Source organism: Macaca nemestrina, chromosome 17, assembly GCF_043159975.1.
Source record: "Macaca nemestrina isolate mMacNem1 chromosome 17, mMacNem.hap1, whole genome shotgun sequence".
Lineage (NCBI taxonomy): Eukaryota > Metazoa > Chordata > Mammalia > Primates > Cercopithecidae > Macaca > Macaca nemestrina.
In genome coordinates this window covers 47,533,805-47,558,708 of record NC_092141.1, presented here as the reverse complement: position 1 = coordinate 47,558,708, position 24,904 = coordinate 47,533,805, and the positions used below count along the sequence as shown (strand labels likewise).

Below are 24,904 nucleotides of genomic sequence, written 5' to 3'. Positions count from 1 at the left end.
TGATTACAGCTACACAAGAGACCCTGAGCCAGAACTACCCAATTAAGTCACCCCTGGGTTACTAAGCCAGAGAAGCTGTGTACATAAAAAATGTTTTAAACTCCTAAGTGTGGGAGTATTTGATTACACAGCAATAGATAACTAATACAGCAGGACTGTAATAACCTGGGATAATCACTTTGGGAAGAAATTTAGCAATACCTAATAAAACTAAACATGTAGATATCTCTGAACTGAGTCTCCCAACTGGTATTCCTTGGATGAGTATGGCCTAGGGGCAGCAGGGTGGGTCCTCAGTGGCTAGAGCATCCAAGTTAGTTACCTCAGTCTCAAGTGGCCTCCTCTGCTTACTGTAGAAATATTATCATCTTGTGTGAGTGTCGATGACACAGAAACAGTTGGTAAGTAACAAACTATGACCCAGAAATTCCATTTCTAGTTATGTATCTTAAAGAAATCTTGCCAGGTACAGTGGCTCACACCTGTAATCCCAGTACTTTGGGAGGCCGAGGTGGGCAGATCACCTGAGGTCAGGAGTTCAAGACCAGTCTGACCAACATAGAGAAACCCCGTCTCTACTGAAAATACAAAATTAGCCGGGCATGGTGCCGCATGTCTGTAATCCCAGCTACTCAGGAGGCTGAGGCAGAAGAATCGCTTGAACTCAGGAGGCAAAGGTTACAGTGAGCCAAGATCGTACCAGTGCACTCTAGCCTGGGTAACAAGAATAAAACTCTGTCTCAAAAAAAAAAAAAAAAAAAAAAGAAATCTCATATGTGTATATAAGGAAATATTTATTGCAGTATTTTTCATAATAGCAAATGCTTGATTATAACATAAAAGTCCACCAGTCAGGGTGTAGAAGAAGAAAATTAGTTTCACATTGGAAACAAATTATTAATACATATAGTAGTTGTGCTGGGTGTGGTGGCTCATGCCTATAATCCCAGCACTTTGGGAGGCCGAGGTAGGAGGATGGCTTAAGCCCAGGACCAGCTCGGGCAACATAGTGAGACTCCGTCTCCTCAAAAAAGAAGAAATTAGCCAGGCGTAGTGGCTCACGCCTGCAGTCCCAGTTACTTGGGAGGCTGAGGTGGGAGGATTGCTTGAGCCTTGGAGGTAGAGGTTGTAGTGAGCCGTCATCATGCCACTGCAACCCAGCCTGAATAACAGAACAAGATCCTGTCTCATAAAATAAAAATAAACAAATGTGCGTTTTCTCCGAGACATTTTCTTTGGAAAAACTACCCCCATCTAGCATAGCCAAGGTAAGACACCTTACTAGGTATAATTCTTTAGCCTTCTTTCCAAAGCCAAGTAGACCAGAAATATAACTATTTTTTTTCATACTTATTTTACTTTGCTAACTAAAGAAAAAAGACGTTTTGAAGGCCCTCAGGAGGACTTAAAGGGCTAAAGTAGAATGCGATATTTAAAAATAGTTTCAAGGGTAACATTAAGCCTAGACATGGATATACTTCCCTAAACACAGATAGAAATTAGCAAAACACTGAACATGACTCATGAACAAAGGGCAACTGTCAGTGAAATATATACCTAAACCTTCCTTTCAATTAGGCTTTTTTTTTTTTTTTGAGTCTTGCTCTGTCACCCGGGCTGGAGTGCAGTGGTGTGATCACTGCAACCTCTGCCTCCTGGGTTCAAGCAATTCTCCTGCCTCAGCCTCCTGAGTAGCTGGGACTACAAGTACACGTCACTATGCCCAGCTAATTTTTGTATTTTTAGTGAGGATGCAGTTTCACCATGTTGACTAGGCTGGTCTCAAACTCCTGACCTCAAGTGGTCTGCCCATCTGAGCTTCCCAAGGTGCTGGGATTATAAGCGTGAGCCACCATGCATGGCTTCTACTAGGTTCTAAAGCATTTAATAGAATATCATGATATCTCTACCCTCACTATATGCCATGTAAGGGTTCTCAGTTTCCTTTTTTATTTTGCCACCATACATTGTACAAAATTCAATATAATTTCACCAAATTAAGTCCTACTTACCAAGTGCTCTTGCTACTGCCAGAAAAGGAATCTGGTCAATAACTGTGCTTCTTCTAACAGGTCCATTGTGAGTGAGCCGAGGTCGTTTCCAAACTACACGATTCACCCCAGACTTGTTCATCACACTAAAAATAAATAGAGTTCACATAAATAATCTAAATGATTAAAATACAACCATAAGGTAGCTCAGTATATTAAATCACTAATAAAAGAAGACTACATTATTACGAAATAATGTCTTATGTGTTTCAAATACAAAGATAACATAAGCCAAAATTCCTGTTCAGAGAGGAATTAGGGTGGATTCAAAGCAGAAAATGTTGAGATTACTGGAACAGGCAGTATAACCAAATGAATGTAATGTGAAGAAAAGTGAGTATAAATACCACGTCAAAAAAAAAGCAAAATTACCTAATTAGTAAACAATTGGGGGATGACAGAAGACCTTATCTAAGTGGAGAGAGAATTGCTTGAACATGGGAGGCAGAGGCTGCAGTGAGCCAAGGTCGCACCACTGCACTCCAGCCTGGATGACAGAGCGAGACTCTGTCTCAATAAATAAATAAATAAATAAATAAATAAGGATTAAATCGTGATATAAGCAATTAAAAAGGAAAGGTTATAGAGTTCTGAGTGTTTATGCTGAGGATGGGGGAAACATAGCAGAACTTCAGTTTTAATTTTTGTTATTGTTGGTTGGTTGCTTTTTTTTCTTTTTTTTTTTTTTTTTTTTGAGACGGAGTCTCACTCTGTTGCCCAGGCTGGAGTGCAATGGCGTGATCTCAGCTCACCGCAACCTCTGCCTCCTGGGTTTAAGCGATTCTCCTGCCTCAGTCTCCCGAGTAGCTTGGATTACAGGCATACACTACCATGCCTGGCTAATTTTTGTATTTTTAGCAGAGATGGGGTTTCAACATGTTGGCCAGGCTGGTCTGGAACTCCCGACCTCAGGTGATCTGCCCACATCAGCCTCCCAAAATGATGGGACTACAGGCATGAGCCACCATGCCTGGCCAGTTTTTTTGTTTATTTTTACTTATTTATTTATTTAATTTATTTTGAGATGGAGTTTTGCTCTTGTTGTCCAGGCTGGAGTACAGTGGCACGACCTAAGCTCACTGTGACCTCTGCCTCCTGGGTTCAAGCGATTCTTCTGCCTCAGCCTCCTGAGTAGCTGGAACTACAGGCACGTGCTACCACGCCTGCTAATTTTTGTATTTTCAGTAGAGATGGGGTTTCACCATGTTGGCCAGGCTGGTCTCGAACTCCTGACCTCAGCCTCCCAAAGTGCTGGGAGCCACCACGAGCCACCATGCCTGGCTAATTTTTTCTTTTTTGAGGAGATGGGGTCTCACTATGTTGCCCAGGCTGGTCCTGGGCTTAAGCCATCCTCCCACCTCAGCCTTCAAAGTGCTGGGATTATAGGCATGAGCAACGGCGCCCCGCCTGTTTTTTGTTTTTTGATACAGAGTCTCACTCTTGTCGCCCAGGGTGGAGTGCAGTGGTGCACTCATGGTTTACTGCAGCCTTGACCTCCTCTTGTGCTATACTGATCCTCCCACTTCAGTCTCCTAAGTAGCTGAGACTACAGGCATGTGCCTGCCACCAGGCCCAACTAATTGTTGTGGGTTTTGTGGGGGGGGGGGGGTTGTTTTTGTTTGTAGACACGGATTTTCACCTTGTTGCCCAGGCTGGCAGTTTTAATATGACTTCAGCAATATACAGAAAATACTATATATTTAGGTATTTCTGTAATTCAAAGTGTGAGACTAGACTTTGGGAAATAGATCAACTGTAGACATATAGATTTGGGAGTTACAAGAGTAAGAAAATCCTCCTAAAAATGTGTCATAGGAGCAACAGAAATGCCTAAAACTTGGAAATACGATTAGTTCTTTAGGAAAAAACACTGATAATCAAAACATTAGAGATGGTCTCTCAAACTCTGCCCAGCATGACCGAAATGAGCTTTACTTCAAATGGGAATTGATTTTTTAAATTTAATTTTTATTAATTTAAACAGCCATTTGTGGCTAGTGTTGAGTATACTGAACAGTCCAGAGGAGAACTGAAACAAGTAGAGAATGACCAGAAAACACTGTGGGTATTAACAAAGAATACAAATTCCAGAAAGTGGCTCATTTACCATCCCCTCCTCCTTTTTTTTTTTTTGGAGACAGTCTCGCTCTGTTACCCAGGCTGAAGTGCAGTGGCGTGATCTTGACTCACTGCAGCCTCAGCCTCCTGAGTAGCTAGGATTACAGGCACCCAACACCATGCCTGGCTAATTTTTTTATTTTTAGTAGAGATGGGGTTTAACCATGTTGGCCAGGGTGGTCTTGAACTTCTGGCCTCAAGTGATGTGCCTGCCTCAGCCTCCCAAAGCGCTGGTCTTACAGGCATGAGCCACCATGCCCAGCCTACCATCTCTTTTGAGAACTAGTTTTCATTTTGTTTTGAGACAGGGTGTCTGTCATTCTGTCGCCCAGGCTTCAGTGCAGTGGTATGATCGTGGTTCCCCACAGCTTTGACTTCTCGGGCTCAAGTGATCCTCCCACCTCAGCTTCCCAAACAGCAGGGACCACAGGCATGTAATTTTTTTGTAAAGAATGGATCTCACTATGTTTGCCAGGCTGGTCTCAAGCCATCCTCCCATCCGGGCCTCCCAACGTGCTGGGATTACAAGCATGAGCCACCATGCCCAGCCAATAACTAGTTTAAATAAGTTCTGATATCAACAGGTTGATCATAACAAGAGTTAAAATATCAAAGGCATTCATTTTGTTACATTAAGCTTTCTTCAATGATGATCCTCAAAAGTCAACAGCAGAGTAAAGACTAAATTTGCCATTCACAAGAATCCATGAAACACAAGAGTTATAAGATGCCAACATTCTTTTTTTTTTTTTTTTTTTTTTTTTTTTTTTTTGAGACGGAGTCTCGCTCTGCCGCCCAGGCTGGAGTGCAGTGGCCCGATCTCAGCTCACTGCAAGCTCCGCCTCCCGGGTTTATGCCATTCTCCTGCCTCAGCCTCCTGTGTAGCTGGGACTACAGGCGCCCGCCACCTCGCCCGGCTAGTTTTTTGTATTTTTTAGTAGAGACAGGGTTTCACCGTGTTAGCCAGGATGGTCTCGATCTCCTGACCTCGTGATCCGCCCGTCTCGGCCTCCCAAAGTGCTGGGATTACAAGCTTGAGCCACCGCGCCCGGCCAAGATGCCAACATTCTGTCTTAATACCATCTTAAAGCTCTATTATTCTTTGCTAAACCTTCTCCCTACCAGGTAAGGTTTAGTACCTAAGTAATTTACAGTAGCTACTTCCAACATAACTAGACGAGCAGCTCTCTTAACACTAAATATTCAAAGATACTATGATCTGTGTTTCTGAGAAACAAAAAGACAAATAATGACACTGGTTAAAACACAGAAGTTTTAAGATCTAGTAACAAAAAACCAAAGCAACGTTATAAAAGATGCTTTTACTGCACTCCCTGTTGTTGTCCTATATGATTAAAAGGCATGTAAAAAGGAACAGCCTGACATGCAGAGAACTGACTGAGCAGCAACAGAAGGCTGGAAAAACAAAATGCTGGCCTGTTGCCCAGGCCGGGACAGAGGGAAGCAATGAAATAACTTATAATAAAATAGCTCAATTTTTGCAAAAAGTTACCTGCTCCAAAATAGCAGAGTATCTGCCCAACTGTCCAGATGGTGTTTTTGGTAATAAAGCCAAAAAACTCTTTCTAAAAATGTTATTAAAATCAAATAAAATATAATTTTAAAATTCAAGTAAAAAAACAAAGAATAGTCAAGAAAGATATTTTTAAAACACAAAAGGGTAATTTCTTCTGTAGAAAATAATTATTTCCTTTTTTGTTCATTTATTTATAGTTATAAAAAAATTTTTTTACATAGAGATGGAGGTCCCGCTATGTTGAACAGACTGGTCTCAAACTTCTAACCTCAAGTGATCCTCCCATCTTGGCCTCCAAAGCGCTAGGATTACAGGTGCCACAGCCAGCTGCTTTATTTCTTTTTTTTTGAGACAGAGTTTTCACTCTTGTTGGGCAGGCTGGAGTGCAGTGGCATGATCTTGGCTCACTGCAACCTCCGCCTCCCAGGTTCAAGAGATTCTGCTGCCTCAGCCTCCCAAGTAGCTGGGATTACAGGCACGTGCCACTATGCCTGGATAATTTTTTTGTATTTTTAGTAGAGATGGGATATTGCCATGATGGCCAGGCTGCTCTCAAGCTTCTGACCTCCAGTGATCCGCCCACCTCAGGCTCCCACAGTGCTGGGATTACAGGTGTAAGTCACTGTGCCCAGCCCCAAGAAAAGTATTTTTTTTTTTTTTTTTTTTGAGACAGAGTCTTGCTCTGTCGCCCAGGCTGGGGTGCAGTGGCCGGATCTCAGCTCACTGCAAGCTCCGCCTCCCGGGTTTAGACCATTCTCCTGCCTCAGCCTCCCGAGTAGCTGGGACTACAGGCGCCCGCCACCTCGCCCGGCTAGTTTTTTGTATTTTTAGTAGAGACGGGGTTTCACCGTGTTAGCCAGGATGGTCTCGATCTCCTGACCTCGTGATCCGCCCGTCTCGGCCTCCCAAAGTGCTGGGATTACAGGCTTGAGCCACCACACCCGGCCGAAAAGTATTTTTTAAAAGGAAGATTAATGAGAAGGAATCAGGCCTACCAATATTTAAAATTATAATAAAGTCTCAGTTTTAAAAATTATAATACTGGTAAATAAGCAGGAAAAAAATTATAGCCCAGAAAAGACCCAAATATGTGGACGAATTCTGTTTATAATCTGCAAAGCCCACTTAGCATGACAACGAGCAGAGGTGTCAGATATATTCTGACCTTCGCAGTAACAGGATCAAATAGAATATAGCTTGAAAGGCAGTTCATCTAACTTTGCAGGATACTGGGCAGGAAATACAGTATGCCACCATAGCGACTTCAAGGATGTTGTCTTCAGCAGTGATTCAGACAGCCAGAAGCCATTTTTCCATCTCCCACGTGATGGCTCAGTTGTAAGCAAGGCGACAGGGTCTACTTTAGGTAAGCTTCATGTGCCACAGAAACCAATGTAATAAATAGCACATGACTATAGTTTCTTTGTTCCTACACAAGACAAACTGCATGCATACAAGGAAGCCAAGGTCTGTGCTTCCGAATAGAAATGTATACTCCATTCAACGACTTCCCTACCAAGATGCAATTCCATTCAGGGATCATTCTACAATAAGCAATGCTGTCTAATAACAGAGGTGATATTTCACATTTATCTTAACTAGAGAAATACAAGGAGAGGGTAAATTCAAGGTCATCTTCCCACTGAAGAAGGGTCTTAAGCCTGGTGACCCTGCTACTCAGTAATGAAAAGATGTGTAATTATTCAAGTGGCTACCAGTAGTCATCTAGAAAAAAAGTTAACTTGTCTATTTACTACATAGCTTAGATCTCAAAATTCCAGAAGGATTAAAGATTAAAATATAAAAGATGATGAAACCATATGAGAACTGGCAAAGTGGTTCTCAAAATGTGGTTTAGGGGACCCTGGCAGGTTGCTAAAGACTTTTTCAGGGTGTCTCCAAGGTCTAAATATATATTTTTTTCATAATACTACTAAGACTGCATGTATACAGTGGAGTTTTCTGAGAGGCTGCATGACTGGATATGATATAGTATAATAAAAAGTGTCAATATTTGCAAGATCTGTATAACTCAGTGTACCAGTATATTACAAACAATAAATGCATATATTAAAAAGTCATGCGTAGGGGCTACATACTATATGGTTCCAACTATATGACATTCTGGAAAAAGCAAAATTATGAAGGCAGTAAAAAGAGCGTGGTTACCAGGAGTAAGTGGGGGAGGGATGAATAGGCATAATACAGAGGACTCTTAGGGTGATGAAACTAATCTGCATGATACTATAATGGTGGATACATGTGATGACATATTTGTCAAAACCCATAAAATGTGTAACACCCAGAGTGAACCCTAATGTAAACTATGGACACTGGGTGATAATGGTATGTCAATGTAGTTATGTCAATGTAGGTCAATGTAGGTATGTCATTGACAATGTATGTCAATGTAGCCATGTCAATGTAGGTATGTCAATGTAGGTATGTCAATGGTATGTCAATTGATTGATTATAACAAACACTCTGGAGAAGGATGTTGATAGTCGGGAAGCCTGGGAGGTGGGGGATAGGGCAGAGCATATATGAGAATTCTGTGCTTCCCACTCAATTTTGAAGTGAATCTAAAAGTACTCTTAAAATTAAAGTCTATTAATTTTTTTAAATTATGCAGGGATTTTTAAAAAGTATTCAATTCAGGGCCCGGCATGGTGGCTCACGCCTGTAATCCCACCACTTTGGGAGGCCACGGCAGGCGGACTGCCTGAGGTCGGGAGTTCGTGAAACCCTGCGTCTACTAAAAATACAAAATGAGCTGGGTGTGGTGGTACATGCCTGTAATCCAGCTACTCGGGAGGCTGAGGCAGGAGAATCATTTGAACCCGGGAGGCAGAGGTTGCAGTGAGTCAAGATCACACCACTGCATTCCAGCCTGGGCAACAAGAGCAAAACTCAGTCTCAAAAAACAAAAATCAATCCAACCAATGTCTTCATTAACTGACTAATGGATGTTAATGTAAGAATATGCAAAGTTCATTAATAAAGTTTCAGATATCATACTACAATCCTTAAAGAAACTATCATTTCTTGTGTTTCAAACAGCATCAAAGACAAACATTTACATATTTATTTTATTTATTTATGTTTTTTAGACAGAGTCTTGCTCAGTTGCCCAGGCTGGAGTACAGTGGTATGATCTCAGCTCACTGCAACCTCCACCTCCTGGGCTCACACCATTCTCCTGCCTCAGCCTCCCAAGTAGCTGGGACTACAGACGCCCGCCACCATGCGCGGCTAATTTTTTTTGTATTTCAGTAGAGACAGGGTTTCACCATGTTAGCCAGGATGGTCTCGATCTCCTAACCTTATGACCAACCTGCCTCGGCCTCCCAAAGTGCTGGGATTACAGGCATGAGCCACTGCACCCGGCATAAAGACAAACATTTATAGAGAAGTGAGCAAAGTACTCCTCCCTGGCGCCTTGGCTCACACCTGTAATCCTAGCACTTTGGGAGGCACAGGCAGGCAGATCACGAGGTCAGGAGTTCAAGACCAGCCTGACCAAAATGGTGAAACCCCGTTTCTACTAAAAATACATAAATTAGCTGGGCATGGTGGAGTGCACCTGTAATCCCAGCTACTCAGGAGGCTGAGGCAGAATTGCTTGAACCCGGGAGGTGGAGGTTGCAGTGAGCCCAGATCCCACCACTGCACTCCAGCCTGGGCGACAAAGCGAGACTCTGTCTCAAAATAATAAATAAATAAATAAATAAATCCTCCATTTTCCAACTATATATAAGACCAGATTTACTTCATCTACTGCAACCAAAATAACATATTACAACAGACTGAATGTAGAAGATGAGACTCTGTCACCTATTAAGTCAGACATTAAAGACACTTGCAAAACTAAAACAATGACACTCCTCTCACTAAATGTTTTGGCAAATAGCTTTTTTTTTCATTTAAAATATTCTTTAGTTAATACATAATGGGTTTATCATTGCTATTTTTAGATGAATTAACAAGGCAAGAGGAGTGTTTGAGACCAGCCTAGGCAACATAGTGAGACCTTGTCTCTCCAAAAAAGACTTTTTTTCTTTTTTTGAGACGGAGTCTCACCGTGTTGCCCAGGTTGGAGTGCAATGGTGTGATCTCGGCTCATTGCAACCTCTGCCTCCCGGGTTCAAGAGATTCTACTGCCCAAACCTCCCAAGTAGCTGGGATTACAGGCACATGCCACTACGCCTGGCTAATTTTTTGTATCTTTAGTAGAGACTAGGTTTCACAATGTTGGCCAGGCTGGTGTCGAATTCCTGACCTCATGATCCACCCACCTCAGCCTCCCAAAGTGCTGGGATGACATGCGGGAGCCACTACGCCCGGCCGTTTTTTTTTTTTTTTTTTTTTTTTTTTAAGAAAAAGAGGCCGGGTGCAGAGGCTTGTGCCTGTAATCCCAGCACTTTGGGAGGCCGAGGCAGGCAGATCACTTGAGGTCAGGTGTTCGAGACCAGCTTGGCCGACATGATGAAATCCTATCTTTATACTAAAGCTAAGCCGTGGTGGCAGGCGCCTATAATTCCAGCTACTCAGGAGGCTGGGGCAGGAGAATCGCTTGAACCTGGGAGGCAGAGGTTACAGTGAGTGGAGATCGCACCATTGCACTCCAGCCTGGGCAACAGGGCAAGACTCTGTCTCAAAAAAAAGAAAAAGAAAATTAGCTGGCATGGTGGCACACATGCACCTGTAGTCCCAGCTCTCAAGAGACTGACATGGGAAGATCACTTGAGGTTGCAGTGAGCCATGATTGTGCTACTGCACTGCAGCCTGGGCAACAGAGTGAGATCATGTTTCAAAAATGAAAAACAAACAGAATGAACAAACAGGATTTCTAAGACCAAAAATATTCCTGCTGTACTAAAAGAAAATATATATAGCAGACTTTATTAAAAAGCTTCACTGTGTGTATAGCATAAAACCCAAAAAGTTGTAACAGAAGAGACTAATAAATTTAACTGCATTAAAAGAAACTTCCATGTGGAAAAAGTTCCAGGAGCATAATCAAAGACAAACTGTGGAAACAATATCTAAAATTCACATCACATACATTAGACTAATTTCTTTAATGTACAGCTAGCCCCTACACATTAATGTGGGGGAAAAAATGGCTAACAACAATCCCCCAAAATGAATAAAAAGAAATACAGAGGGGCCGGGCGCGGTGGCTCAAGCCTGTAATCCCAGCACTTTGGGAGGCCGAGACGGGCGGATCACGAGGTCAGAAGATCGAGACCATCCTGGCTAACACCGTGAAACCCCGTCTCTACTAAAAATACAAAAAACTAGCTGGGCGAGGTGGCGGGCGCCTGTAGTCCCAGCTACTCCGGAGGCTGAGGCAGGAGAATGGCGTAAACCCGGGAGGCGGAGCTTGCAGTGAGCTGAGATCCGGCCACTGCACTCCAGCCCGGGCTACAGAGCAAGACTCCGTCTCAAAAAAAAAAAAAAGAAATACAGAGGAAAAATATAAATGGCTTTTAAATATATAAAAAGATTCAACGTTTCTCATAAGATAAATTCAAATTAAAACATGACTGAAGCCAGACGATCCTATCTAACACGGTGAAGACCCGTCTCTACTAAAAATACAAAAAAATTAGCCGGGCGCCATGGCGGGCGCCTGTAGTCCCAGCTACTCGGCAGGCTAAGGTAGGAGAATGGCGTGAACCCGGGAGGCGGAGCTTGCAGTGAGCCAAGATCGCGCCACTGCGCTCCAGCTGGGCGACAGAGTGAGACTCTGTCTCAAAAAAATAAATAAATAAAATAAAATAAAATAAAATAATAAAAATGACCGGGTGCGGTAGCTCACGTCTGTAATCCCAGCACTCTGGGAGGCCGAGGCAGGCGGATCACCTCAGGTCAGCAGTTTGAGACCAGCCTGACCAACATGGAGAATCCCCGTCTCTAGTAAAACTACAAAATTAGACGGGCATGGAAGCGCATGAGGCAGGATAATTGTGTGAACCCGGGAGGCAGAGGTTGCAGGGAGCCGAGATGACGCCATTGCACTCCAGCCTGGGCAGCAAGAGCAAAACTCTCCGTTTCTAAATATATAAATAAATAAATAAATAAATAAATAAATAAGACCCGGCGCAGTGGCTCACACCTGTAATCCCAGCGCTTTGGGAGGCCGAGGCGGGCAGATCACGAGGTAAGGAGATCGAGACCATCCTGGCTAACACGGTGAAACCCCGTCTCTACTAAAAACACAAAAAATTAGCCGGGCGTGGTGGCGGGAGCCTGTAGTCCCAGCTACTCGAGAGGCTGAGGCAGGAGAATGGCGTGAAACGGCGGGCGGAGCTTGCAGTCAGCCGAGATTGCGCCACTGCACTGCAGCCTGGGCGACAGTGTGAGACTCCGTCTCAAAAAAAAAATAAATAAAAATAAATAAATAAAAATAAAAATAAACGTGTGGTATAAAATCTCATCACTCATTTATAAAAATTTAGAATATTTATCTTATTCCCATGTCTCTGCATTGCTGAGGTAACACTAGAAATGTAATTTTATATCCTGCTTTTTTGTGACCATAAACATTTTCCCGTATCATTAAACCTTCCCCATATACATGGGAGTTCATATTACTCTCTCTACCTTTACTTGGAAAAATTTCAAAACATCATGAGTTTTATAAACTTATCTATAAATGTTATTTTTAATTATGAATTAATTTATTAAAAATTTAATTAATAATATTTTAATATTATGAATATGTTGCTAAATATACTTAACTATTCTCTAGCTGTTGGGCCTTCAAGTTACTTCCGGACTCTAACAGTCATTAAAAATGCTGCAATCAATAACTCTATTCAGATATTTTTGTCCACAGTTCAGATTTCTTCTTTAGAATAGATTCCCGAAACATTTAAAGCTACTGGTATGTATTATTTTCTATATAGGTAGTACCAATTTATTTTTTTTAAGACGAAGTCTGGCTCTGTCGCCCAGGCTGGAGTGCGGTGGCGCGATCTCGGCTCACTGCAAGCTCCGCCTCCCGGGTTCACGCCATTCTCCTGCCTCAGCCTCCCGAGTAGCTGGGACTACAGGCGCCACCACCACGCCCGGCTAATTTTTTGTATTTTTTAGTAGAGACGGGTTTCACCATGTTAGTCAGGATGGTCTCGAACTCCTGACCTCGTGATCCGCCCACCTCGGCCTCCCAAAGTGCTGGGATTACAGGCATGAGCCACCGCGCCCGGGCGGTAGTACCAATTTATAATCTTATCAAGAGGGTAACCATTTCAACAAAAATATTGAGAGGAATCTCTTTTTTTTTTTTTTTTTTTTTTTTTTTGAGACAGAGTCTCGCTCTGCCGCCCAGGCTGGAGTGCAGTGGCGTGATCTTGGCTCACTGCAAGCTCCGCCTCCCGGGTTCACGCCATTCTCCTGCCTCAGCCTCCCGAGTAGCTGGGACTACAGGCGCCCGCCACCTCGCCCGGCTAGTTTTTTTGTATTTTTTAGTAGAGACGGGGTTTCACTGTGTCAGCCAGGATGGTCTCGTTCTCCTGACCTCGTGATCCGCCCATCTCGGCCTCCCAAAGTGCTGGGATTACAGGCTTGAGCCACCGCGCCCGGCCTTTTTTTTTTTTTAATCTTTGCTAATCTAACAACAGGAAATGGAGTTTCATTTTAATATTTAACTTTTATTTCCCCAAATGTTTACTACTGTTTTGCATTTTTTTGTTGTTCAAACTTTCTCTCCTTTATCCACCTATCCAGGGTGCCATGCACTTTAGTACTTTATTTTATTTATTATTATTATTTTTTTAAGAGACGGAGTCTCACTCTGTAGCCCAGGCTGGAGTGCAGTGGCGTGATCTCAGCTCACTGCAACCTCCATCTCCTGGGTTCAAGCAATTCTCTTGCCTCAGCCTCCCAAGTAGTTGGGACTACAGGCGCACGCTGCCACGCCTGGCTAATTTCTTTTGTACTTTACCAGAGATGGAGTTTCACCATGTTCCCCAGGCTGGTTTCGAACTCCTGAGCTCAGGCAATCTACCTGCCTCGGTCTCCCAAAGTGCTAGGATTATAGGTGTGAGCCACCGCGCCCGGCCTCGTACTTTAGTACTGTATTAATTTGTTGAACTCCTTATAGTTTAAGGATGCTAATTCTTTTCTTTTCTTTTGTGAGATGGCGTTCTGCTCTTGTTGCCCAGGCTGGAGTGCAATGGTGCAATCTCAGCTCACCACAACCTCCACCTCCTGGGTTCAAGTGATTCTCCTGCCTCAGTCTCTGGGATTACAGGCATGCGCCACCACACTCAGCTAATTTTGTATTTTTAGTAGAGATGGGGTTTCTCCATGTTGGTCAGGCTGGTCTTGAACTCCTGACCTCAGGTGATCCACCCGCCTCAGCCTCCCAAAGTGCTGGGATTACGGGCGTGAGCCACAGTGCCTGGCCAGATGCTAATTATTTTCTTTAGCTTGTCATTTCTCTGCAAAAGACCAATTTTGATTTAATAAAAGCAAAAAAGAGGAGGCAAGTAATGATATCATGGGAAGGCTTCAGTTACAACGATTATTTAGAAAACACTGGATTCTACTCAACTTGCCTCATACCCTCAATTTTTAAAAATTAGTATTGAGATAATTTTTAAATTTTCTCATGTTATTCACTCTCTTTTTAGAATAACCTTTCATTTAAGTTTGAATTATAAAAATATAATACTGAAATCAATTTCAGTTCCTAGTTTACAAATTACCTACACATTGAAACACTAAGTTCAAACAAACAAACAAAAAATAATTGGGCCGGGCGTGGTGGCTCACGCCTGTAATCCCAGCACTTTGGGAGGCCGAGGCGGGCGGATCATGAGGTCAGGAGATCGAGACCATCGTGGCTAACACGGTGAAACCCTGTCTCTACTAAAAATGCAAAAAATTAGCTGGGCGTGACGGCGGGCGCCTGTAGTCCCAGCTACTTGGGAGGCTGAGGCAGGAGAATGGCGTGAACCCGGGAGGCGGAGCTTGCAGTGAGCCGAGATTGCACCACTGCACTCCAGCCTGGGCGACTGAGCGAGACTCCGTCTCAAAAAAATGAATAAATAAATAATTGGAAAGGTTTGCAGTAAATCTGAAATCAATGAAAAAAGCTGAAGGTTAATTCTAACTTAATCTTTTTCCCTCAGCCAGATTCAAAGTGTTCTACTCTGGAACTCCAAGAGCTGTTCTGTCTAGAATCTGAAAGTCATGTGAAAGGTTTTCAGTAAAACCTTGTATTGTGTTGTTTCCTTGAGGCCCACTGAGATATTATTTCCTATTAGAGTCATTATCAGAAATAAAACAGTCAATTCATAATAATGAGAAAAACATGAATGCACATACATGGGTACTACATCAGACAAACTAAAAAACCTGTAATACTAAGAAAGTAACTTCAATAAAAGGGAGAGTAGTAGGTCAATTTCATTAGTAAAGTATAAAAGGACTAAATTAGAACCAAGACAGGAAAGAGAAAACAACAGAATGTTACCTCCCGCCAAGTCCTTCGATTCGTTCTCTTTCCTTGGGAAGTTCTGGCTTATGGTCCTGTGTCACCTCCACAGCTCTGACAAAGTCATCCTTTGGGTCATCCTGAATTCCAAGAACCACCCCTGAGTCACCTACGTGAGCTACATACATCTTCATGCCCCGTATGATGACCACACTGGCAGTTGTTCCTGATGTGCTGGGAAGACCTGTCATAGTCTTTGGCCATTCCGCTGTAATAAGAAATAAAATATTTTACTCTTAAAAGTATAAACAGTAATACACTGTCAGGATACAAATGGCAACAAACCCTGAATTAGCATGTTAACACTCGAATTGACATAAGAAAAAATTTGAGAAAAATATTCTGAAAACTACTAAAGGACTTAGGTTAATTAATGAATACACTAATAAATCAATTTTATAAATAATACAATTATAATACAACTATCAAACCAATCCTAAGAGAAATCTATTACAGGATAGGTTTATTACTGCTACATAACTCTTAGTCCTAACTAAACTGAGAGGAAAGAATGTGTTAAGAGGTTTTTTTAATCAGAATCAGTTTTTTTTGTTTTTGTTTTTGTTTTTGTTTTGAGACGGAGTCTCGCTCTGTCGTCCAGGCTGGAATGCAGTGGTGCGATCTTGGCTCACTGAGAGCTCTGCCTCCCGGGTTCACACCATTCTCCTGCCTCAGCCTCCTGAGTAGCTGGGACTACAGGCGCCCGCCACCATGCCCGGCTAATTTTTTTGTATTTTTAGTAGAGACGGGGTTTCACCGTGTTAGCCAGGATGGTCTCGATCTGACCTCGTATCCGCCCGTCTCGGCCTCCCAAAGTGCTAGGGTTATAGGCGTGAGCCACTGCGCCCGGCCCAGAATCAGTCTTGATTCAAGAGTTTTGATATCGTTTAGCCAGCCACTTAGCATCTGTTTACTAATATCTCTTCTAAAAGGCTTTCTGAAAAAGTTCCTTATTTTTTTTGTTTTGTTTTTTAGACTGAGTCTTACTCTGTCATCCAGGCTGGAGGGCAACCTCTGCCTCCTGGGTTCAAGCGATTCTTCTGACTCAGCCTCCCGAGTAGCTGTTATTACAGGCGCCTGACACCAAGCCCAGCTACTTTTTGTATTTTTAGTAGAGATGGGGTTTCACCATGTTGGTCAGGTTGGTCTCAAACTCCTGACCTTGGGTGATCCACCCACCTCGGCCTCCCAAAGTGCTGGGATCATGGGCATGAGACACCGCACCTGGCTTGATTTGTTTTTTAGATAACTATTTTGAATAGTCACTACTTAACAAATAACATTTACTGAGTATACTCACTGTATACCAGGTTCTATACTAAGAGCTTTACATGTATCATCTCAAATAATGCTTGTGACCAATTTATGAGACAGATATGATTATTCCCTTTATTTATTTTATTTACTTATTCCTCATCTTGCAGATAAGGATATCAATACTTTGAGTAATTAAGAAACCTGCTTGTGATAACTCAAATATTTAGTGGCAGAATCCCTGTATATTACAAACTCTATATTGTTTAATTAAATTCACTGTCATTCAACAATTCTGAAGCATTCTCTAACTCTAAACAAACTGCAACTTATAGTTCATGATGGCAAAATGAGTCCAAACAATGACATTCTCCCCACCAAAATCCCACTGAAAGGACAGAATATAAATACTAGAAAAAGTCCACAGGAGTCATAAAACACATAGAAAGGTCATAAGGAAAGACAAAGAATTCCTGGAAGTTTAAACAAATAAAATCACGTTAAGAAAAAAAATAAAAATGCGGTCTTGTAATCCAACATAAGCAAAAAGAACAATCAGTAATAAAGACAGTAAATGAGTGTTCCCTTTTTTTTTTTTTTTTTTGAGACGGAGTCTTGTTCTGTTGCCCAGGCTGGAGTGCAGTGGCACAATCTCAGCTCACTGCAAGCTCCGCCTCCCAGGTTCACACCATTCTCCTGCCTCAGCCTCCCAAGTAGCTGGGAATACAGGTGCCTGCCACCACGCCCGGCTAATTTTTTTGTTTTTTTTTTTAGTAGAGATGGGATTTCACTGTGTTAGCCAGGATGGTCTCGATCTCCTGACCTCGTGATCCACCTGACTCGGCCTCCCAAAGTGCTGGCATTACAGGCGTGAGCCACTGCGCCTGGCCAGGCAGACAAATTTTTACACTGCAGAAGCTAGGGCAGTGCCTAAACTCTCTACACAGTAAGGTGAAATGTTAAGTCCTCAAGGTACCACTAACTGTAACACCTCTCTTTTAAGGAAAGTGGTAGATTTGTTAATGGGTGTAATAGATTCTCAAAAACAGGTAGAAGAACAAATAGGGCCTAATAAAACAAGGAAGGGTGGGCCGGGCACGGTGGCTCATGCCTATAATCCCACTACTTTGGGAGGCCGAGGTGAGCAGATTACTTGAGGTCAGGAATTTGAGACCAGTCTGGCCAACGTGGTGAAACCCTGTCTCTACTAAAAATTAGCCAGGCGTGGTAGCTCACGCTTGTAATCCCAGCTACTTGGGAGGCTGAGGTGGGCAGATCACGAGGTCAGGAGATCGAGACCATCCTGACTGGTGAAACCCCGTCTCTACTAAAAATACAAAAAAATTAGCCGGGCATGGTGGCGGGTGCCTATAGTCCCAGCTACTCAGGAGGCTGAGGCAGGAGAATGGCGCGAACCCAGGAGGCGGAGCTTGCAGTGAGCCGCAATCACGCCACTGCACTCTAGCCTAGGCGACAGTGTGAGACTGCGAGACTCTGTTTCAAAAAAAAAAAAAAAAGAAAAGAGAGAAAATACCCTAACTCAACCAAACAACTGTTAGAATAAGCAAATATAATAAAGTTGTAGAATACAACATCAACATGCTAAAATCAGTTGCATTTCTATTCACTAACTATCCAAAAAAAAGTTAAGAAAACAATCCTATTTACAATAGCATCAAAAAGAATAAAATACTTAGGAATAAATTTAACAAAGGAGGTGAAAGATCTGTACATTTAAACTGTAAGACACTGATGAAAACAACTAGAGAAGACAGAAATAAACATTAAAAATCTGTGTCCATGGATAGTAAGAATATTGTTAAAATGTCCATACTACCTAAAGAAATCTACAGATTTAATGCAATCTCCATCAAAATTCCAATGACATTTTCCACAAAAATAGAAAAAAAAATCCTAAAATTCACACAGAACCACAAAAGACCCCAAATAGGTAAAGCAATCTTGAGAAAGAAGAACAAAGCTTAAAAGGCATCACATTTCCTGATTTGAAAGTATAGTACAAAGCTATAGTAATCAAAACAGTATGGTATAGACATAAAAATACATCAAGGGAATAGAAAAGAGAGCCTAGAAATAAACCCATGCATATATGGTCAACTAATCTTTTGACAAGAGTTCCAAAAATACACCCTGAAGCAGCCTGGCCAAAATGGTGAAACCCCATCTCTATCAAAAAATACAAAAAATAGCCAGGCACATGTGCCTGTAGTCCCAGTTACTCAGGAGGCTGAAGTGGGAGAACTGCTTGAACCCAGGAGGTGGAGGTTGCAGTGAGTGGAGATGGCGCCACTGCACTCCAGCCTGGCCAGCAGAGCAAGACCCTGCCTCAAAAAACAAAAACAAAAACACTGAGGTAAGGATAGTCTTCAATAAATGGCATTGGAAAACCTGGACATCCACATGCAAAAGAATGAAATTGTACCCTTGTCTTATACTATACACAAAAATTAACTGGAAAGTTACTAAAAATCGAAATGTAAGAAATACACTGAAAGCATAAAACTCAGGCCGGGTGCGGTGGCTCACACCTGTAATCCCAGCACTTTGGGAGGCTGAGGTGGGCAGATTACCTGAAGTCAGGAGTTCGAGACCAACCTGGCCAACATGGTGAAACCCCATCTCTACTGAAAATATAAAAATTAGCCAGGTGTGGTGGTGTGCACCTGTAATCCCAGCTACTCAGGCAGCTGAGGCAGGAGAATCGCTTGAACCTTAGAGGCAGAAGTCGCAGAGAGCCAAGATCGCGCCACTGCACTCCAGTCTGGGCAACACAGCGAGAATCCGCAAAAAAAAAAAAAAAAGAAAGGGCAAGGGCAAGGGGAAGGGGAAGGGGAAGGGGAAGGGGAAGGGGAAGGGAAGGGAAGGGAAGGAAAGGAAAGGAAAGGGAAGGAAGGAAAAAGAAAAGAAAAGAAAGAAAAAGAAAGCACAAAACTCCTAGAAGAAAACACAGGGAAAAATCTTGACATTGGTCTTGGCAATCACATTTTGAATATGACACCAAAAGAAAAGGCAACAGGCTGGGTGCGGTGGCTCATGCCTGTAATCCCAGCACTTTGGGAGGCCAAGGTGGGTGGATCATGAGGTCAGGAGTTCTAGATCAGCCTGACCAACATGGTGAAAGCCTGTCCCTATTACAAATACAAAAATTAGCCAGGCGTGGTGGCGCACGCCTGCATTCCCAGCTCAGGAGGGATCCCAACCTCAGAAGGTGGAGTCTGCAGTGAGCTGAGATCGCACCACTGCACTCCAGCCTGTGTTAACAGAGCGAGACTCTGTATCCAAAAAAAAAAAAGCAACAAAAGCAGAAATAAACAGGTGGGCTACATCAAACTAAAAGGCTTCTGCACAGGAAAGGAAACCATCAACAAAATGAAGTGGCAACCTTCAGGAGAAAATGCTTACAAACTTTACACTATGTGGTAAGAGATTAATATCCAAAATATATAAGGAACTCATACAACTCAATAGCAAAACAAACAAACAAACAAAAACACAGTTAAAAACTGGGCAGGCCAGGCGTGGTGGCTCATGCCTGTATTCCCAGCACTTTGGGAGGCCGAGGTGGGCGGATCATGAGGTCAGGAGTTTGAGACCAGCCTGGCCAACATGATGAAACCCCGTCTCTAGGAAAAATACAAAAATTAGCCAGGCATCGTGGCAGGCGCCTGTAATCCTAGCTACTTGGGAGGCTGAGAGAGGAGAATCGTTTGAACCCAGGAGGTGGAGGTTGCAGTGGGCCGACATCGTGCCATTGCACTCCAGCTTGGGAGACATGGCGAGACTCTGTCTCAAAAAAAAAAAAAAAAAAGCTGGGCAAATGGCCTGAATAGACATTTGTCAAAGAAGTCAGACAAATGGACAACAAGTATATGAACAGAAGCTCAACATCACTCATGATGAGGGAAATTCAAATCAAAACCACAATGAGGCAGGAAGATCGCTTGAGGCCAGGAATTTATCACCAGCCTAGACAACATAGCGAGACCCATCCCCACTAAAAATTTAAAAATTAGCCGGGGCCGGGCGCAGTGGCTCACGCCAGCACTTTGGGAGGCGGATACAGGCGGATCACGAGGTCTGAAAATCAAGACCATCCTGGCTAACACGGTGAAACCCTGTCTCTACTAAAAGTACAAAAAAAAAAAAAAAAAATTAGCCGGGCATGGTGGCGGGCGCCTGTACTCCCAGCTACACGGGAGGCTGAGGCAGGAGAATGGCGTGAACCCCGGGGGCGGAGCTTGCAGTAAGCCGAGATCACTTGCCACTGCACTCCAGCCTGGGTGACAGAGCGAGACTCCGTCTCAAAAAAAAAAAAAAAAAAAATTAGCCGGGCATGGTAGCACACACCTGTAGTACTAGCTACTCAGGACGCTGAGACAGGTGGATCCATTGAGCCCAGGAGTCTGGGGTTACAGTGAGCTAGGATCACACCACTGTACTCCAGCCTGAGTAACAGAACAAGAAGACCCATCTCAAAAAAAAAAAAAAAAAAAAAAAAAAAGATATAATCTCACACATATTAGGATGGCTACTATCAAAAAGATAACAGTAAACAGTAAACAAGTGCTGGCCAGGATGTGAAGAAGGGAGAACACCTGTACACTGCTGATGGAAATGTAAACTGGCATAGCTATTATGGACAATATTATAGAATTAAAAATATAACTAAAAATAGAAGTACCATATGACTCAGGAATTGCACCTCTGAATTTATATCCAAAGAAAATGAAATCAGTCTCTCAGAGAGATACGTGCACCTCAACGCTCCCTGCGGAATTATTCAAAATATCCAAGATATGTAGACAATCTAATATCCAGCAAGAGATAAATCCTGCCATGTGCAACACAAGGATGCTAAGTGAAATATGCCAAACACAGAAAAAATAAATACTGTATGATCTTACTTATACGTGGAATCTAAAGAAAAAGTCACAGAAGGAAAGAGCAGAAGGATGGTTGCCAGGGATTAGGAGTTGCGAGAAGTGGGGAGATGTTGGTCAAACGGCACAAACTTTCCATTATGAGTAAAGTTGTTAGTATCTAATGTACAACACAGAGACTATAGTTAATAATACTATTTTGTATACTTGAAATTTGCTGAAAACAAATCTTGAGTGTTCTCACCACCAAAAAAAGGCAACTATGTGAGGTGACAGATGTGTTAATTAACTTGATTGTCACAATCATTTCACAATGTATACATATATAAAATCATCAATCACATTGTACATCTTTTTTAAAAGCCACTAAAAAAATCTGTTCTTCAGAAGATACCATTATTAGAATGAAAACACAACTCACAGAAGGGAAGAGGATACACACACATATGCGCCAAAGGAAAAGCATCCAGAATATATACAATTTTCCTACAAATCAAATCAATGAGACAGACTACCCAAATGGGAGAATGGACAAAAAGCTTAAACAAGCCTTTTACAAAACAGGAAATCCAAACAGCCACAAAATATGCAAAGGTATTCAGCTTCTTTAATCATTAGGGAAATACTAATTTAAAACCACAATGAGATAGCACTGCATAACTACAAGACTAGTCTGACAATAGCAACCGAACTGTGGTCAAGAAAATGAAGCAACATGTACTATCATCAACTACTGTGAAACTGTGTATTTCAGGTAACATTTAGGCTCTACTTATTAAAGGTAAAGATACGTATACTCTTGGACTACCTCCTAGGTATATACCACAAATTAACATACATATACAACAAATACATGAGTCAACCATGGTAGTACGTGCCTGTAGTCCCAGCTGCTCAGGAGGGTGAGGCAGGAGGATCGCTTGAGACCAGGAGTTTATAGCCTGGGAAATACAGCCAGACCCTGTCTCTAAAACAATAATTAAAAATTACATATGAATGTTCAAAGCAGCATCGTTAATAAGGGCTAAAAATGAGCAACAGCCCAAGTTGTTCAACATGAAAATGGACAATACTACATAAAACACGTAAGAATCTCACAAGAAGCACATGATAAAAGAATACATACAGCATGATTTTCTTCAAAAACAACCATCATGTTTAGAGAAAAGTGGTAAAACTATTAAGAAAAACAAGTACACCATTACAGAACTCTAATCATGAAAGTCAGGAAGGTCTTTTTAAGGGGAGATAGAAATATGAGATTAGAAAAGACATACAGATATCTGCAGTGCAGACAATGTTATCTTTCCTAACTGGATGGTGTTCAGTTTACAATTATTCATTAAAGTGTACATTTATGTTTTATGACCTTTTCTATACATATGCTATATTTTACAATATTTAAAATAAAAAAAAAAAGCAGAGAGAAGGTATCAATTTTGCCAGCAGAAATCACAGCAAGGACAGCTCCATCCCCCATCCAGTTTGCAATCTGGTTACAGACGTTATTCCTAGAAGCTCAGCCTAGAGTATATTGTATGTTTCTTCAACCCTTTCAAGTATTTTGGGTGTTTACTAGCTTTTGATAAAACCCTTTCTTCTATTTTTTTTTTTTTTTAATGACAGGGTCTCAATATGTTGCCCAGGCTGGAGTGCAGGCTATTGACAGGTGTGATCATCGCATATACAGCCTTGACCTCCTGGGCTCAAGCAATCCTCCTGCCTCAGCCTCCCAAGCAGCTGGAACTATAAGCATGTGCTACTGTGCCTGGCTATACCCTTTCTTTTTAAACAAACTGAAGTAAATTTAAAAGAAAAAAAGTCTACTACAATAAATGTGAATGAATAAATGAGGTGAACTCTCAGAAAGAGATCTAAAGCACATTCAAAAACCAAAATTTGGCAGGGTACAGTGGCTCATGCCTGCATTCACAGTGCTTTGGGAGGCCAAGGTGGGAGGACCACTTGAGGCCAGGAGCTCGAGACCAGCTTGGGAAACATAGACACATTCTGTCTCTACAAAAAAAAAGAAAAACAAACAAACAAACAAACAAACAACTTTTTAGGTTAACCAAGTGTGGTGGCATGCATCTGTTAGTTTTAACTTCTTCAGAGGAGGAAGCAGGAGGATCACTTGAGCTCAGGAGTTCAAGGCTGCCGTGAGCTATAATCATGCCACTGCACTCCAGCCTGGGCAACAGAGCAAGACTCAGTCTCTTAAAGAAAAAAAAGAGTAAAAGAAAGAAAATAAAACAAAATTTACCTACAGTATACAAATAATTTTGCAATGACCTAAAAATGACTAATTCCTACTTTCCCTATTCATTTCAAATGTCACCTTTATTATATGCTACATTTTGCCTTAGATCTATTTCTGAACTCATCCTACTAATCTATTTATAGTACTTTTTAATAATTGGTAGTTTAAGTATCCCTCAATTCTTTCTCTTTTTTTTTTTTTTTTTTTTGAGACGGAGTCTAACTCTGTCACCCAGGCTGGAGTGCAGTGGCATGATCCTGGCACACTGCAACCTCTGTCTCCTGGGTTTAAGTGATTTTCCTGTCTCAGCCTCCTGAGTAGCTGGGATTATAGGCATGTGCCACCACACCGGGCTAATGTTTTTGTATTTTTAGTAGAGACAGGGTTTCACTATGTTGGCCAGGCTGGTCTCCAACTCCTGACCTCCAGAAATCTGCTCGCCTTGGCCTCACAAAGTGCTGGGATTACAGGCATGAGCCACTGCACCTGGCCTTCTTTTTCTTTTTAGTTGCTTTGTTTGTTTTTTTAAGACAGAGCCTTGTTCTATCACCCAGGCTAGAGTACAGTGGCTCAGTCTCAGCTCACTGCAACCTCAGCCACCCAGGTTAAAGCAATTCTCATGCCTCAGCCTCTGGAGTAGCTGGGATTACAGCTGTGTGCCACCACACCCATAATCCCAGTTACAGGAGCTGAGGCTGGAGAATCACTTGAGCCTGGGAGGCAGAAGCTGCAGTGAGCCGAGATCATGACATTGTACTCCAGCCTGGGTGACAGAGCAAGACTCTGCCTCCAAAAAAAAACAAAAACAAAAAAATTAATCTTTACAAAGCTGGGTGCAGTCGCTCATGCCTGCAGTCCCAGCTAGTTGGGAGGCTGAGGCAGGAGGATGCTTGAACCCAGGAGTTAGAAGCTATACTGCACTGTGATTGAACCTGTGAATAGCTACTATACGCCAGCCTGGACAACATAGAGAGATCTTATCTCTTAAAAAAGAGGGAGTGAGATGCAGGTACGGTGGCTCACACCTGTAATCCCAGCACTTTGGGAGCCAAGGCAGGAGGGGATAGCTTGAGCCCAACCCTGTCTCCACAAAAAATAGTAATAATAATAATACTAAGTAAAAAGAAAATTCTCCCACATACTTTTCCAAAGGAACTTTAGTAGCAACTTGCAAAATTAAAAAACAAACCTTCTTGAGATTCTGATTGAAACTGCACTAAATTTATATATTAAGGAACTGATATTTTTATGTTGTCTTCCTTAACTATGGTATTT

At 42.2% G+C, this 24,904-nt stretch overlaps 1 protein-coding gene across 1 annotated transcript in view; it reads right to left on the bottom strand.

Moving 5' to 3' along the window:
* Positions 1-24,904, bottom strand: part of LOC105476860 (protein phosphatase, Mg2+/Mn2+ dependent 1D) — a 71,788-nt gene that overhangs the window by 31,835 nt on the left and 15,049 nt on the right. Inside the window, exons 2-3 of the mRNA XM_071082808.1 lie at positions 15,194-15,422; positions 2,013-2,137 (exon numbers count right to left, since the gene is read on the bottom strand). Coding sequence (XP_070938909.1) covers positions 2,013-2,137; positions 15,194-15,422 — 354 coding nt within the window. The remainder of the gene's footprint in view (positions 1-2,012; positions 2,138-15,193; positions 15,423-24,904) is intronic.